Genomic DNA, 16,012 nt, shown 5'->3' with positions numbered 1-16,012 from the left:
AACTAATACATTTAGCAGGTTTAGTACAAATTACTATGCCACAACAATTATATGAAAAGGTCTTTTTTTTTAATTCTTTGTAACCTTTTTCTTTCAGAGATGTTTCATGAAAGCTTCTATTGAATTAAAAAAAAAGCCCTGCTTCAGCCATGTCCTTGGGCAATATTGTTTGCTTCCTATCACAGAGCTCAGTAGGCCTTTCCTCAGATAACTGTTGCTGATGTTAAGCATTTTTTCCTTTAAAGGTGTGTCACCTCCATCTTTTGGTTAGCAATGTACATAAAAAGATTTATTGGCTCAAATTCTTGCTTTTCTTTTTCTTGATGCTGCTCAAGTATGAGGCTCTGTCTTTCTTGACAAGGACAGTAGAGAATGTGTTTAGAAGCTAGATAAACGCAAATACTAAATGTTGAAAGGGATTCAATACCCTTATTTGCTTTCTCTCCTAAAACTGTAATAATCATCAGTGTAGTGTACTGCTCTGTCAGAGGTGGGTAGCATGGAGAAACTGCTACAGTTACCAAGCCTTTAATAACTGTTAGATGTTCTTGCAAAGTAGCATTTTTTTAGAGAAGTGTATTACAACCTGGAAAAATACCCAGCTAAGCATTTCAGCAGTTCAGTTAAATCCCTGATGTGTAATGAATTTAGCCCTTCATCTTACTTATGATTACTAATCCAAATTTCTCCCATTTACTATTACTGACTGCCTACATGAACCATTCCTGTATAAACTGTTACTTTCAGCCTCCCATTTTGCCAATTATGTAGCATTCCCAAGTGCTGTTGACTTACTTCTGTGCCCTGACAGATGTTTACCCTTGATTCTTCCTGAAAAAAAATAAACATTTCAACTAAAAGATGTGCATGAAAAGCACACCACTATGAAATGGCCACAATGGCTGTGGTTTGACATTAGAAAAAATCTAATTAGCAGTCAGAGATCTGGAACAGGTTTCTGATAGGAAATGTATGGTCACTTAACTAGTTTGAAGCTGAATTTTGATAAGCTTGGTAAGGGGAGTATGTCAGTTGCCTGCAGTAACAGAGCAAGGAGAGATACGTTGGAAAAGTTTTCGGCATGTATTCCTCTGTTCAACAAAGAGGTTGTTTCAGACCGCTTAATAGTGTTGTTTTTACCCTGAATTTCTAGTATGTAAGAAGAAATTAACTTAAGAAGTAGAAGATACAGTTATAAATAGTTTTTCTTTTTTTTTCTTTTTTTTTTTTTTTTTTTTTTTGTTTTTCATTTCAAGAGTTCGATCTAGTTTAACAGCCACCTCAGTTTATCTGAGTAGAGACAGACCTCGTCACTATGGAAACACTTGCGTACTTAAAAAGTATTTTGCAAAGAAGGAAGGTTGGGTCACTTACAGGATTCTTCTTTTAAGATGAGAGTAGGTATGTTGTATTTCCCAGCATGTGCAAATCAATAGGAGAGGCAGACTTAAAGCAAATTTTCATTTTCTACACAGGTGGAAATTGTAGCTTTTATTTCTTAGAGGAAATAAGCTCTTCAGCAAGGACTCTTATTTGCAAACCTCCTTGCTCACTGACAGCAATAGGCCAATGAAAGATTACTGCAAAGTCATAATTGCAGAGAAGAGGATGTTTTGTCATACAGTAGTTCTAGAAAATTCATTTTATATTTGGAGCCCTCAGATCTAGACAGCCAGTACAAAAAGTGTAATAGGAAACAATTGTTCACTGTTATCAAAGATTATGAAAGATCAGCAAATCTTGTTTGTATGGTCCCTTCATAAGGTATGCCTCAGTCCATTACCACCTCCTCAAAAAAAACCAAAAAAAAAGTAACAAGATGACAGCAGCTCACAAAAATATAACAATATCTTTCAGATCCATGCAAAAAATGCAACGATCTTTTATTTAGGACAATTGGGGAAAAAAAAGTTAAAGGGCTATTATAGAAACTGTTCCACCTCTTTAAGTTTTCTGCTCTCTCTCTCTCTCTCATTCAGATTCAATTTAGAGTCAATTTTTCCACAGTAACAAGGCCCTGGAAAAAAAAAAGTTCATATTTGATTTAAGAAGTTCTTCTGCATATTACAGGGACTTTCAGCTGATTTGTCTAACTCTCTCAATAGCTTCATACATATTTAGCAATGGGACAACACACACAGGTGTGTTACCAGTTTCCACTCATGTCTACAGGAGCTCAAGAGAAAAATAAGGCTAGTAGTAATTTAATACTGTTCTTTTGCATCTGCTAAGCTTCCAGGGGGCAAGGGAGAAGGCTGGAGAAGTGTATCAGGTACAAGGAAGTGTCCACAAAAATACTGTCATCCAAGCAGCAAAAGCTGTTTCACTATCCCATTGAAAGGATGAGAGAAAAATACAGGAGAGTAGTAAACAATGACGGGAACTTTTCTGTCTGCTTAGAGAAATAGGTTTCACAACGAGTAATATTTTAAAATACAACTAAATAGTACAGAGCAGTGTGGCAAAACAGAGAAGTAATAAAAAATGCATCATCTGAAAGAAATTTAAGGACTAAAGAATATATAAATATAATACAAGTCTACTAGAAATGGAAAAAAAAACATCAGGGACTAAAGCTAGTTATGAGAGAAGAATTTGCTATGATACTAAGGCAATTCAGATCACTACTTACACATCTGTACACTGCTGTCAGTTTCTAACTGCAAATTATGAAGTGGTTTAAGTGACCAGCTCAAGGCAAGCATGCTTGAATGTATTTCCAATAGCTCAGTAGCAATTATAGACCGCCATAGAACAACTACTTTTGTCTTTAACTCCGTGGATGCTTAGTCTATTGTTATCTAAGCAAAGACTAGAGAGGTTAGTTAGGCTGTCACATTATTCCTAAAGTACACAAGTGTGGATTGTATTTTGAAATTATACATTTTTTTCCAAGCAGATTTATGCGCTTCAAGCCTGGATGCTAATGAATATTCAAGTTAGCTTTAACAAAGTATAATAAAGCTAAAGAGTTTTGGAATCTCAGTGGAACAGAAAATGTGTATTTTTAATATAACTTTTATTTTACCCATACACAGCTTGCCAGTACACAGCACATCACTGCCAAAAAGCAGTACAGTTTACTGCATTTTGGATGGCTAAAGAGAAAAGGAACTATGTAACGAAAGGAAATAGTGCAACAGTTTTAAGGTTGACAGATTTCCATTTTCCCCTACCCCGAACACATAGAAGAGCAAATATAATCATGTTATTTCTAGAATTTTTGGTTGCAATGCTGCTAAATTTATATAAACATAAGTTATAAAAAAGTACAGGGCATAGAAACAGTTTACAAATAAGTTAAATTTCAATTATTTCAGTATTCACATTAGAAAAATATACATTTTATATAGTCAGTCTTTTCCAGAAGAAAGCATATACAGTTTTCTAATTTATGGCTCCAATTCACTTTGTGAGAGCAATACATCTTCACTTTGGCCATCTGCTTCCATTGCCAGTAGTGCTTCCACAGTTTCCAAAGGTATCCCATCAGGTGTGCGAATATGCATTGTAGTACCATCAGAATCAGTTACAATAACAATGCCTTCTGCCTGAGACAAAACAGCAGTATCTGGATGAGATAAGATAAGCCCATCTGTAGTCTGAATAAAAATCTGTTCATGTCCCTGAGACAAAAAATCATGGCTGTCATCAGTAATCTCAAAAGCTACAGTTTCATCTACAGTAACTGTATTTTCCAGCTCATGTGGCTCCCCTGTCACACAAGAAAATTCATGCACATTTTTAAAAGGGCTTTCATGGTTTGCATGAGCAGACAAGGAGGCTTCCTGCACAGGATTCTGGTGCAACTCAGTCTGAGCACTGTGTGGATGGTTTATTGGCACAACATTCGTTGAAAAAACTTTTTCAAGTTGCTGCATCTCATCAGTGATACCAGCATCATGAAGCTGTTCAGAATGCTCTTTAATTGCAAAATTCTGGTTTTTGTCTTGCAGTTTCTGATATTTTCCATTGTGTCCATTTTCTTCAATCATTGATAAACTAGTGCTCTGACTGCTCATTGCATTCTCTGATACAGAGCTGCAGAGTTCAGGAGCTGACAGTCCACTTGTATTCGTTCTCACAAAGTGGTGTGCTTGAACTAATTCTAGTGAGCCATCAGCTTCAACAGGCAATACAGCTTCACTGTTTAGCAGAGATGTGTCACCTGCAATATCTGGTCCCTGTATATTTACTGGCTGGGAATACGCCATGCTTATTTTCATAGTCTGAGAGAAGGTACCTGAATGTTCAGCATTGATTCTAACTTCTGAATCAACAAGTGAGTTATGTTCCTCTGCTGTAGGCAATATGCTTCCAGTTGAGCAGCATGTGATAGCTCTATCTTCTGAAAGCAAGATTTCCCCATTTAATGGATTAAAACCTGAAAAAGTGAAAGAAATATCATTTTGTTGGGTGATCTAATACTGTAAGTCCAAAAAAGAACATTTTCTACAACAATCTTGGAGGAAAAATTAGACTCTATTCCTCCCCCAAATCAGTAAACTTGAAGTATCTTAAAAGGGTTTCACAGCAGCACCCATAAGAAGGGCAGTATAAAAATACTTCAGATATTTTTAGATAGTGAAATATGATTGAGTATTTCCATACTAAAAGACTTTCCATTAGAAGCAACATTCTTCTGGTAATTCTGAAGATAACTTGGGCCGAAACCAAATTATTTCCATCTGGCATTTTGCCAGTAACATAAAAAGACAAAGAATATGCCACAAACAAAGTTGCCAGCTGCTCATCCACATTACCATTAGTAACTTAACAGACACATTCAAACTTGGTAAAAATTCTATTGATATTCAAGCTCATCTGGGATTCAAACGTTATCAGGTAACTACCTATCCAATGAGCTGTGCTAACAGCCCCAGTAACACTTTTCATTCAGCCTGTGACAGAAGAGGTAAAACACTAGAAGTTTAAATAAGTGTGCTTTACCAATCATTTGACATGGACCAAGAGCTCTCACAAACCCAGCAGGTAGTTAAACAATAACTTAAACTGTAGTAACATGAGTTGTCAGTTTTATTTCTTGAAGATTAAGAGGAACAAGTACTTTTTGTTATAAAAGATATCGCTGCACAACAAAGGAGGCATAACAACTCAGAAGGGCCATTTGAGCTTTTTGTACTGTAGACTAGCAAACGACCTACTAGCAGGTGCAAATAAAATAAAGATTTAATTAAAAAAAAATCACAGCCCAGATGAAAATCATAGTATAACAAGAAATAAGCATGGTCATGCAGAGAGTCTTCCAGAGAAAGAAAAAATAAACTAAGGGGAAAAAAATTGAGAAAAAGACACACAAAGGGCAAATGCAAAGCAGCTTATAGCAATACCGAAAAAAAAGGATTTTACAAAGCAAAAGGATGGCAATGGTATGCATCTCACTAGAGAAGGGTGACAGCTGGAGTCTTTCACAACCCTGACTGTAATGCCTCTGAATACTGCAACACTCTTAAATACAAGACCAGTGGAGTATGGAGAGATTACAGCTGGGGACCATCTTTATTTGCTAATCCACTGTTACCCTGCCCATCTGAGGCAGCAGGGGGAAATAAAGAGGAAGAAGGGAGAGGGAAGAGAAGGGCATTCACCTAGAAAAGACTGTCATGCAAAACGAGGTCTCAGTTCCCATCTTCAACTTTCACATTTCCCATGGAATATGACATTGCCTCCACCAGCTCTTGCCCTCCCCCAGGATCTGTGAAGCCCTGTTTATTGTGCTTGTTCAGTCTGCTGAGGCAAAGAGGAAGGACGTAAAGGCTGCTTCCTCCTCCTCCACTCTCCCTCTGCTGACACAAAGCTTGTGCACAGCCTCTATTATAAAGGATAGTGTGGACAGGAAGCATACAGGCAGCACACAGTGGAGGACAGGGCTATTACCCCAGTACTCCAGTATCAGTAACTGGAGTATCATGCATTTATAACGGTGCTACTGCTGTGGTGTTAGTGCATTACCACTTTCCCTCCCCCCATGAAGCTTTTCAGTTAAACAGGACCTTTAGGAAGGGCCTGGGAAGCAAGTTGAGAAATTAAACCTTAAGACAAAAACCACAGTAGCTTGAAGAACACAGGAATTTGTTCAGCTCCTCCATGAACAGAAGAGAATCGGTAAATCTGAAGAGGTTACCATCTTTTTCAAACAGTGTACACAAACTCCCACTCTTTTCTTTCACTTCATCTTGACTGGCATAAGCATTATTCACATTCTCCATTACGTCTTCTAACTTGGTCCTTTTGGCTGATGGCAAGAGTTCCTCCCCTGAGCTCTGTCAATACAAGAGATAATTAACTGGCTGCCACCCATAGCAGCTGACAATACTGGAAAAGATCACAGGCTAACTGCAGGAACTTTATGGCAGTGAACGGATACCCTCCCTGAAAACAGGATTTTGCACTGAAGGCCTTCCTAAAAGGTAAGGATTTAACACAGCCCTCACACTTTTCCAAAATACTGCTGATTACTTTTGTTATCCAGCTGAAACAACCCACCCTTGCTTCAAGATCAAAATGCCTCAGTGAGCCACTGTAATTATCTGTAGGACATGATACCTGCTATAAGCTCTGTCTCCAGCATCAATAAAGGGCTACGAACAGTTCATCCAGCATTTTTTGGTTAAAAGGGAAAAACTGATCAGCTCACAAATTTAAACATGGGTAGAAAAGGGAAAAACATTAGTTTTTTTTCTTCTCCACCAGGGACAACTCTAGGCTAAATGAGAATAGAACAGCTGAGAGGAAAGACCAAAGAGAAGTGACTTTCAAGAAAAAGAAACAGACTGCTCCTTACTACAGCTGCAGACAGACCAGGTCTAGTAAACTAGCTTGTTAGAAAGAAGGGAGCTGTTTTCATGCACCTCTTCCAACCACCGATTTAGGAGAACAACCACTTCAACACCTGAGCCTACTACAGGTTAGCCCATTCTCTCCAACACAAATTACTAGAATCTAAAGACCATTCCTATGGGGGGAGAGGCTAGGGGAAGGGACATTAACTAGTGCTAACACAAACTTTCTTCTCTGTATCATGACATTACATGTGAACCCCCGAGATCTTGTTCTGAATGCCAAGTGTCTTCCCAAAGTACATCTTTAGCTGGCTAATTCAGATGCTCTGCTATGGTACCACAGTGGAGAGTACTTCTTTAAGTATTTATGAACTCTGTACACCATGAAAGCCTTACTTTAATACAAGTCAAAGAATACTAGCATGGCTTTGTAAGAATTATTAATTCAACAAGCTTTAATTTGTCTTGGTTTCATTTTTAAGTTTTTACAAATATATTCCATACCTCAGCTAACCGTTTTTGTCCCAGTATATCCACAGGCACTTGCTCACTAACCATTTTTATTATATGTTGTGAACAAAAGTCTACACCTTGCATCTTTTGTTCTCCAGTGAGTATTTCTGTAAGTCCTAGAGATTCAGCAACCTTTAAAAACAGTTACAGGAAAAAAAAAGTTAGCCTCTCCAACCTGAATTGAAATACTGATTCATTTTCTTAAAAATGAACTAGAAGAGTAGTTACATGGCGGGGTCCAGTCTGACAACCAATCATTACAGCTCAATGAAGTATTTAGACTCCCATGTTTTCTACTAACTTTCATATTAATAGAACATGGCCTTCATTTGAAGGTGAAAATTAAAAGGCAAATTTGAAAGAATTAGGAGTACCATGGTTATATATAGACTCCAGAGTCAGTTACTAAGAACAGAGTTTAATAAAGAATACCTTCAATGCTCTCCATTATTTAAAAAGAAAAAAGTCTTGCTGTTTAAAAGCATCTCTTAGTAGCTAAGAGTTATATTCTTTTCCAAATTCTATTCCCGTTTCATCCTTATGTAGATATGCTACTATACGGCTTCTGAAGGCTGGTATTTTTTTTTTTTTTTGAAAAAAAAAGAACACAATTCTATATTAAAAAGGCACATCAATACTGGAGAGAAGAAAAAAAAAAGCTAGGTTCCATTTTAGATCTAATAATACTGACAGCATCCTTTTAATTGATGCAACTTCTGTCTTCCAGAGGGAAGTGTCAGTGTTGGTCAACTACAAAATAGTCAGATGAGCATGCAGTAATTCTAGAAGTTTTTTTTAATACATCAGTGAATGTCAGAACTTATTCTGAAAAATAAATACTAACCACTTCTAACAGTCCTACAGAACTTCATTTTTAACCTGATTATTATCAGAACCAGAATCTTACTCTGCCTTTAGTACAATGAGTTTTCCAGTAGGTTCCCCTTTCATAGCAGTTACAGATAGGCATGTGTGCTAGTTCATAACACTATGCAGATGTTGCAAGTTCAGTGCAGATATGCCTTAATGAGCATGCCATTTAGAAATTTTGTGGGAGGTATTATGCAAAATAGTGTTATTCACTACTGGAAACTGAGGAGGGAAAATGAAGAGGTTATTTTAAAAGATTTTATTCCAAGCAAGAGGAACAAAGACCAAATAAAGGATAAACAAATCCATACTGAAATCAGAACAAAACAAAAAACAACCCACAGTGTCTTTTTGCCACAACTATATGAACAGGAACTGTGGAAAGGGTTATTGAAATAACAGTTTGCATTTTTCTTATACACATGATGTATTCACTACCTTGCATATTTGTTAGTATGGCTATGAACCGCACAGAAGCATTTCATTTGTCCTCATTTTGCAGTAATAGTACTTACCCCCTTTAAATCAAGGCCACCTGTTTTAAATATAGACACTTTCTTCCTAATCAAATATTAAGATGTAATTCTATTAAGAGTTAATGCTAAGTACAGCTTGCAATAAAGTGCAGCTTCATACCCCTAGATACGCAGACAGATATCAAAAAAATGAGCACTGCTGGAACTGATTATTATATTTTTTAATAAAAATTTAGTTGTGTGTTCTGCCATAAACTAGAACTGTAGTTTTATTACAGATTTCTTTTTCATGCTTTTTTTTTGTTATGCTGTTTACAATTATCTCAATTTTTTGTTTATCAAGAAAAACATTCCGTTCAAATAACTTTACCTGCATGACAATGCTTGTCAGAAAAAAACTAAAAATGTACAACATTTATAAGAGACAACCCCCCACCCAAATCACAGTTCCACATAGAATGCTTTATTACCTTCAGATCTTTTATTTCAACAGGCTCCTGGCAACTCAACAAATCAGAATTACTAAGGTAATCATAAGCCATTTTCTTTACCATATTATGCAACTCTTCAAATTCCCTATACACGTCCGGAAAGCAAGCTCTGGCTGGATATCCTTTTTCAACCTAGAAATAAGCAAAACAAAGCAAAGCAAAACAACAAAAAAAACGCTTTTTTTCCTCTCCATATTTTAAGTAAAAATAAATCTGACAGTTTGTTTTGCTCAACATTTTAAAATAATAAAGTCAAAAGATTACGGAATCTTCAAATATGCCACTGAGGCAGGATAAAATAAGACTTTCAATCAACAGATTATCAGATTTTCACCTATATGGGACAGAAGTGATGTCTAAAACATCTTCATTCTCCACACATCTAACTTAGAAAACTGAGATACTTCTCTAAAGGAATCTTTTCTACGTATATTAATAGCAGTCTTCCTAAAATAATTTAACATTTTGGCATTAAAAAAAAAGAAAAACTCACCTTCATCAACAGAAATTCATATACTGTTACAAGCTTTGCAAGACGGGGGAGAGCCAGCTCCATTAAGTCTTCATTATCACATTGTTGTATTAGCTGTCAAAAGTCATGATGAGTTTATCAGAGCAAAGTAGCCTACAAAGATTATGCATCTCACATTCATAACACAAAGTGTCATTACTTTCAATAAGATGCAAATATATCTTATAGAAACGTCAGTTACATGGTTTCCATTAGGATGATTTCTTTTTATATTTTAAATAGACAATGTACAGCAGGCTACCAGTTCCATAAAGCAGTTGCTTTTCAAATTCAGTCTAGGAACAAATTTGCCTTTCTTTTGATACACACAGTATATGTTTAAGCAGCTTTGAGAATCAATGTAAATGTAACACCAAAAGAGGAGGTAAATTAAAAAAAGGTCTCAAAAACAGTTTATAACCCATATTTACAGACAGCACTTAGTGTCACTAATTGTTGCATACTCATATAGAAAGAAGAGCAATTAATAATAAACTTAGTGGCCACATAAGATCTTCTAAAGTATGTAGGAAACAAATGGTGGTGGTGGGGAAGACAATAAATAAATAAATAAATAAAACATTAGCTTCATGGCTTTTTAATCCTCACTCCACACTCCCAAGAGCTTTGCTTTTTTTAAAAAAAAAAAAAAAAAAGAAAGAAAAGAAAAAGAAAAAAATAATACGCACAGCTGCAGTTGAGTTTATTTCTACTATGTTGGAACAGATACATAATAATACATAGTAATTATTCTTCTCCAGAAAGACAATCACAAAACATACATCTAATTCTCAGAAGAGCCTTTCTAGACCAAAATTACATTTTTATTTTGTCCTGTGTTCTAGCAGAAGTATTTTTTCCTTAAAACCTAACTTAACACTTTCTTCTTACAAAATATCTGAAGCTATTGTTTTGTCAACAATCTTTCTGAAAATGCATTCTTGAAAATAAATTATCAAAAAAAAAAAAAATACACACACACACACACTTAGGAAGTAACCACAGAAGAGAGCCATACCTCTTTTAATCTAGCTTTTCTTCTGAATACATTGTGCTCTGCTGACACACCACTAAGTGACTTTGAAGGGGACTGACCAGGTCTGCTAAGCCTTCCAGAACACCTGGATCTTCCACCCATCCTTGGTCGACCTCGTCTCTTAGGTCGTCTGGGTCTTCCAGGTCCTTTTGGTGTTACAGGTGCCCGGTGTCCTGAACTGGTCTCCTTTTGCTGTTCTGCCAACAAGTGTCTGCTTTCTGCAGACTTACAAGTCTTAATTAAAGGAAGAAGAAAAAACAGTTATTCACTGCAAATGCTGTTTTGAAGAAGGCAAAATTGTATTAGGAAGGTCTTCATTTGGATAGTTGCATAACTGAATACATGCATAACTGAAGATTGTTGTGGAATAAATCTAATACATAGTTACACACGCAGCTACTTCTGCAAGACATATATGCCATTATTTGTAAAGTTAGCTTTTTAGATCCACAAAGAGTCATATGAAATTCAGAGATTAAGGAAATATGATTAAAGACTTGTGTTAAGTATGTTAAATATTTTTGAAGTAAAATATGTCCTCTTTGAACAAAGAAGTTACAGAAATAAGTCTTAGCAGTAAATCACATCCATAAAAGACAAGTTGGAGTTTCAGAGTAACCACATCAAAGCATCAAGATTCTATAAGAACTAAGAAAACTGAAAGTCATGAACAGTGACAAGCTCAGTAACTAAAATCCAAACATTTTGCCCCAGTTTCCATCTGTTTCAAAAATCCTGTCTTCCACAAAAACACAGCTAAGTAGCTTCTATAATAAGACCACAAGGCAAATTCAAAGTACACTTTATTTTTAAAACCGTTATTATGACCTCAGTGCAAACAATCAAGCTATATAATAAAAATCAAACTTTTATTGATCAAAGCAGAGATCTTATTTCTGAAAGCCTTGTTTCTTCCCTACCAAGCCAGAATTTCTAAGCATGACCCAGTATTTCTTTTAAGAGATGACAGATTACAATAGTACTCAAGTAGTTCAAGCTTCTTTTCATAATCAGTGTATCTTCATCCTAATGTTCACTAGCTCCCTACTATTCTAGTAAGCAGCAATACAGAGATTACATGACTAAATTAGTTTTAAATGTAACATAAATCCATGCTGAGCATGGAGGTCTTGGCCGCCTTCCTGTCTATATCATTCTGCCAGTTTTAATAAGCCTGTTATTCTTTCTAGAAAATATTTACTTAGCCAAAAACTGTAATCAAATCAATGAGTTAACAAAGTACAAATCTGCCAAATCTGCATTTGCTGTCTAGAGGTAAAAGGTAAAATAGAAAAGCAGTAACTTAGCAGTCAGTAATAGTGCTGCAATTTCCATCAGGAGTAGTATAAGAGATTCTCTGAATTTTTTTCTAAATCTCCATAACCCCACCAGAGTAAGTGCTGCAGAGATTATTTATAACTATATAATAATAAAATAGAGAATAGACTTTGAATATTCTGCACTTCTCTCTCTCCAAGGATGATAAAGAGTGCAGAGGTTGGGGGTGGAGAAATTGTTTGCTATGTTCATGTCTTAGGCTGCAAGTTTTCCTGTTCCTGAAAACAGCTTCATATTTACAAATAAAAAATGTAACAAATACTATGTTACTACAGCTTAAAGAATATTTTTCTGTAGAAGAAAACAGTATCATTTCTTTTTCCTGTTCCAAGCTGTTAAAGTCATTTTGAAAACTACTTTGAAGTGACTAGTTTCAATGATCACAGAAAAAGAATTGTAGCTAAGGTAGCTTCTGACTAGGAAAATCACGTTTCACCAAACAGGTTGGTTCACATAGGTAAGTTAAGCCTCATTTTCAAAACTTTACTCTGGGAAGTCTGCTGTTGGATTCCAAATAAGTTTCAGTGCAGAAGAATCCCTACAAAATCTGCGACAGAAACTGCAGATAATGTCTTAAGAGTCTGTCATGCTAAAGGCTATAACTGAAAGATGCAACGTTCCTTTTTTGAATGCAGAGAAGGCAGCTATTTCCAGTTTATTTCAATGTGACACCTGAATATCGCAAAATCAGTAACGAATGAACACTGAATTAACATTATGTGCCTGTGCAACAATACTATTCTTGCAACATTGCAAGAGATGGTATTTTGATCTATAAAACACATAGGTGGGAAATGTGTTCGATTTTGGTATGTTGGTGGACATTACTGAGCAGTCCAAGACTTCAAAATTTTAATACAGACATATACCACTGAACAGACATGCATTTAGGTCCCTACCTTCAGTCTTTTCAAAAATACTTATATTACTGTCAGAAGAAATTCAGATGAATGAGATGAATATGCAACTATAAAACTACCATTTTAATTTCTATAAAGCTGTCAGTTTTTTGAGTAACATCCTTTACCTGTTCTCCAGCCTGTGAGGCAACAGTTTCTTCCAAATTGGTGGCTAGTGCATTTTCATTATTTAAAATGACAGCAATGGAATCTGAGTGCGCTGGGCTTGTAATTTCCTCTCCTATTCCACAAACATTGTCCACAAATATACTTCCATTAGGCTTATTTAAAGGTATTCCTTGAGGTGAAGACTCCAGCTGTCCATGACCTGGATTAAGTTTATAATGTCTTGCTAATCCTCCTTTTCCTATATAGGATTTTTCACAAGTCTGACATTTAAACATTTTGGGTTTCAGATTATAATTTGAAGAATTGAATAATGCATCCTTTCCCTTCACCTTTCCTTCTTCATCATCTTCTATACTCAGTTCAGAGTAGTCATCAGAGTCAGACTGATGACCATCAGCCAAATCCTCCATTTTAATGAATTTATAATCTTTAGCTTTATATTTTGGAGGCCGTGAAATCCGTCCAGAACGAGTCTTCACTTTCAAAGACTTTTTTAACTTGTCATCTTTTTGTTTTTTTTCAAGGCATGATATCAGAGTATTTGTTGAATTGGCTGCAGCCATGGTAGTATTTGGAGACCTCGCAGCTGACACTGTGGCACATGTAGTTCTCTGACCATTTAGCATCTTACATGGGGGGATCTTGTTCATAGACACTGATCCATGAGGTGGTAAAGGTCTCTGCATAAGCAGCTGAATTGGAGACTCAGAGGAACTGTGTAGGAATAGCTGCTGCTGCTCAGTTCCTGTTACTGGCTGTATCCTAATTATCTGGGGATTAATAATGCCAAGTCCAGATATACTAGAATTTCTACCAACTGGCTGACTCAGCGTTATAGTTTTGGACTGGACTGATGCCAATGATGGCATTGGCCTTTCCGTTTCCTTCATCTGTCCTGGCTGAACTTGGACACAAATGGCTTCCAGCTGCTTTTGTGGGGAAGAAAAGCAGAGAAGAGTTGAGATTACAAAAACCACAGTATTTATTATATAAACACAATATTTATTAAGACCATACATATATGCCCTTAAAGCAAAGCATGGTAAAAATCGACAAACATCATTAGTTTTCCATTTTATTAACATCAAAGCGCAAATTCCCTTCCTTCAAGCTATGGGTTTTTCCTGAATGTTTGCAGATGTGACTACTGTTCAGCTAAAGCATTAATACTTAGTCTTAGGCCCCATTACAGCTTTGTTCCCTTCAAACAGGCCTGTTCTGGAACAGCAGAGTCAGTGGGATTACCTAGCCAGATTCATAACCTTCAACAAACTAAATGCAGGAGAACTGCAGCTGGTTAAATGATGCAGGCCAAATTCCAGATCAAGGACATCTCCTAACAAGTGCACGGTTCAAGAAAGCTTTGAGATGAACAGTAACGCGTGCCTCCCTGTTATCACCTCCTTTATATTCTTTCATATATCCTCATGCAACTGCTGCCTCAGCTCAAACTGATCACTTGACAAAAAACTTTGACTCAAAGCCCGACGTGCTTTTATAAGAGGGGCATGCACTCTCCGCCTGGGCACCATCATTTAATCACTACAAAACAGCTCTTCTGAGCAACGAGCTGCTTGCTTAACCCAACCAAAATACTGGTCACAGCAGCGGGTACCTATTTTAAGATGTGCCTGTCCTAACTCGTGTTGGGAGTGCCGCCTTCCAACCGCAAGACCGGAGTCTACACCTACAGGCACGCTGGCATAGAGATTTAAAAAAAATACACCGAGACCCGCGCCCGGCGGCAGCGGGCTTCATCGCCAAGAAACGCCTCTCGGTGCCACCGCCGGGCCCGCCGCACGCCCCGGCCCCCGGCGCGGTTACCTTCTGCGGAAGCAGCCGGGCCGCCATGGGCTTGCCCTGCTGGAGGGCGACCTGCTGGGCCACGCTCTGCAGCTGCTGCGCCGCGTTGTGCATGATGCTGGCCAGCGGCGGCGGCTCCGGCGCGGGGCGCGCGTCCGCGGGCGGCGGGTCCCCGGCGGCGCGGGGCTCCAGGAGGGCGGGCGGCGCCTTCTGCTGCTCCTGGGCCTTGCTCACCTGCGCGATGACCCGCCGCAGCTCCTCGGGGGCCAGCGGCGTGGCGGCGCGCCGCGGCGGCTGCGGCGGCGGCTCGGCCGGCCCCGGCGCCGCCAGCTGCTCCAGCCGCCGCCGCGGCCGCCGCTCCTCGGCGCTCGGCCCCGCGCCCTCCGCCGGGCCCCCGCCCGCCTGCGGGTAGCGCACGGCGCCGGCGGCCGCCGCGCCGCCCTCCAGGGCGGCCGCGCTCGGCGCCAGCTCCTCCGCCGCCGCGCCGGGGAGCGCCCCGCAGGCGGCGGGCGCCGCTCCGGGGGGCTCGTCCTCAGCGGGGGCGGGAGGAGGGGGCGGCGGCGCCTCAGCGCCCCCCTCCTCGGGAGCCGCCATCTTGGCAGGCGTCAGCGGGCGGGAGCCGCATTCGCCCCCTCGGGGAGGTCTCCGCGGCGCGCAGCGAGGCCACGGCACCGGCCGCGCGCGAGCCAATGGGGCCGCCGGCCGCGGCCGCGCGCGTCGCGGGGCGGGGCGGGGCGGGGCGGGGCCGCCCGGCGGCGACGGCGGCCTCGCGGGGGCAAAAGGCCTCGGACGCGCGTCAGAGCGGGCAGTTCGCTCATGGCGTGGAGCTGCGCTGTGCAGTGCTCCGCTTGCCCCGTTTGCTTCCAGCCGTGCGTGTCCGCGGCTGCAGACTCCACGGGTCTGCGGAGCAGCATGAACCAACTCAGCGGGATTAATATATGCCTGGTTTTCTACTTTCAAGTACTAGTTTTTCATTAATTAGAGCAAAAATCCACGGTTTCAAACTTAGGAAGCCAGTGTTTTACACTTAAAAACAGCCTCTCAGCTTGATCCCCGTTCTACATATGCTAAAAGCGAGGTATGCAGCCTGCTGTTCGTCACTCTCCCTCTTATTGTTTGTCAGTGGGGTTTTATATGGCCCCA

The 16,012-nt window shown here is 39.3% G+C and overlaps 1 protein-coding gene across 4 annotated transcripts; it reads right to left on the bottom strand.

Moving 5' to 3' along the window:
• Positions 1-3,002: 3,002 nt before the first annotated feature.
• Positions 3,003-15,516, bottom strand: ZNF839 (zinc finger protein 839). Of its 4 annotated transcripts, none has more exons than XM_062577408.1 (8): positions 14,891-15,516; positions 13,066-13,995; positions 10,683-10,934; positions 9,647-9,739; positions 9,133-9,285; positions 7,308-7,448; positions 6,146-6,284; positions 3,003-4,384 (listed from the first exon to the last, which is right to left on the bottom strand). In XM_062577408.1, exons 1-8 carry the CDS (start codon positions 15,461-15,463, stop codon positions 3,393-3,395), a joined length of 3,273 nt encoding a protein of 1,090 aa, XP_062433392.1. In that variant the 5' UTR covers positions 15,464-15,516; the 3' UTR covers positions 3,003-3,392. The 4 variants fall into 4 exon arrangements, with proteins under 4 accessions (XP_062433392.1, XP_062433393.1, XP_062433395.1 ...); XM_062577409.1 differs by having other exon boundaries at positions 7,359-7,448; XM_062577411.1 differs by having other exon boundaries at positions 13,066-13,992; positions 14,891-15,058.
• Positions 15,517-16,012: the final 496 nt, after the last annotated feature.

The sequence above is a fragment of the Rhea pennata genome, chromosome 5, assembly GCF_028389875.1.
Source record: "Rhea pennata isolate bPtePen1 chromosome 5, bPtePen1.pri, whole genome shotgun sequence".
NCBI classification, from domain to species: Eukaryota; Metazoa; Chordata; class Aves; order Rheiformes; family Rheidae; genus Rhea; species Rhea pennata.
This window is presented reverse-complemented; position numbering and strand designations above follow the sequence as displayed.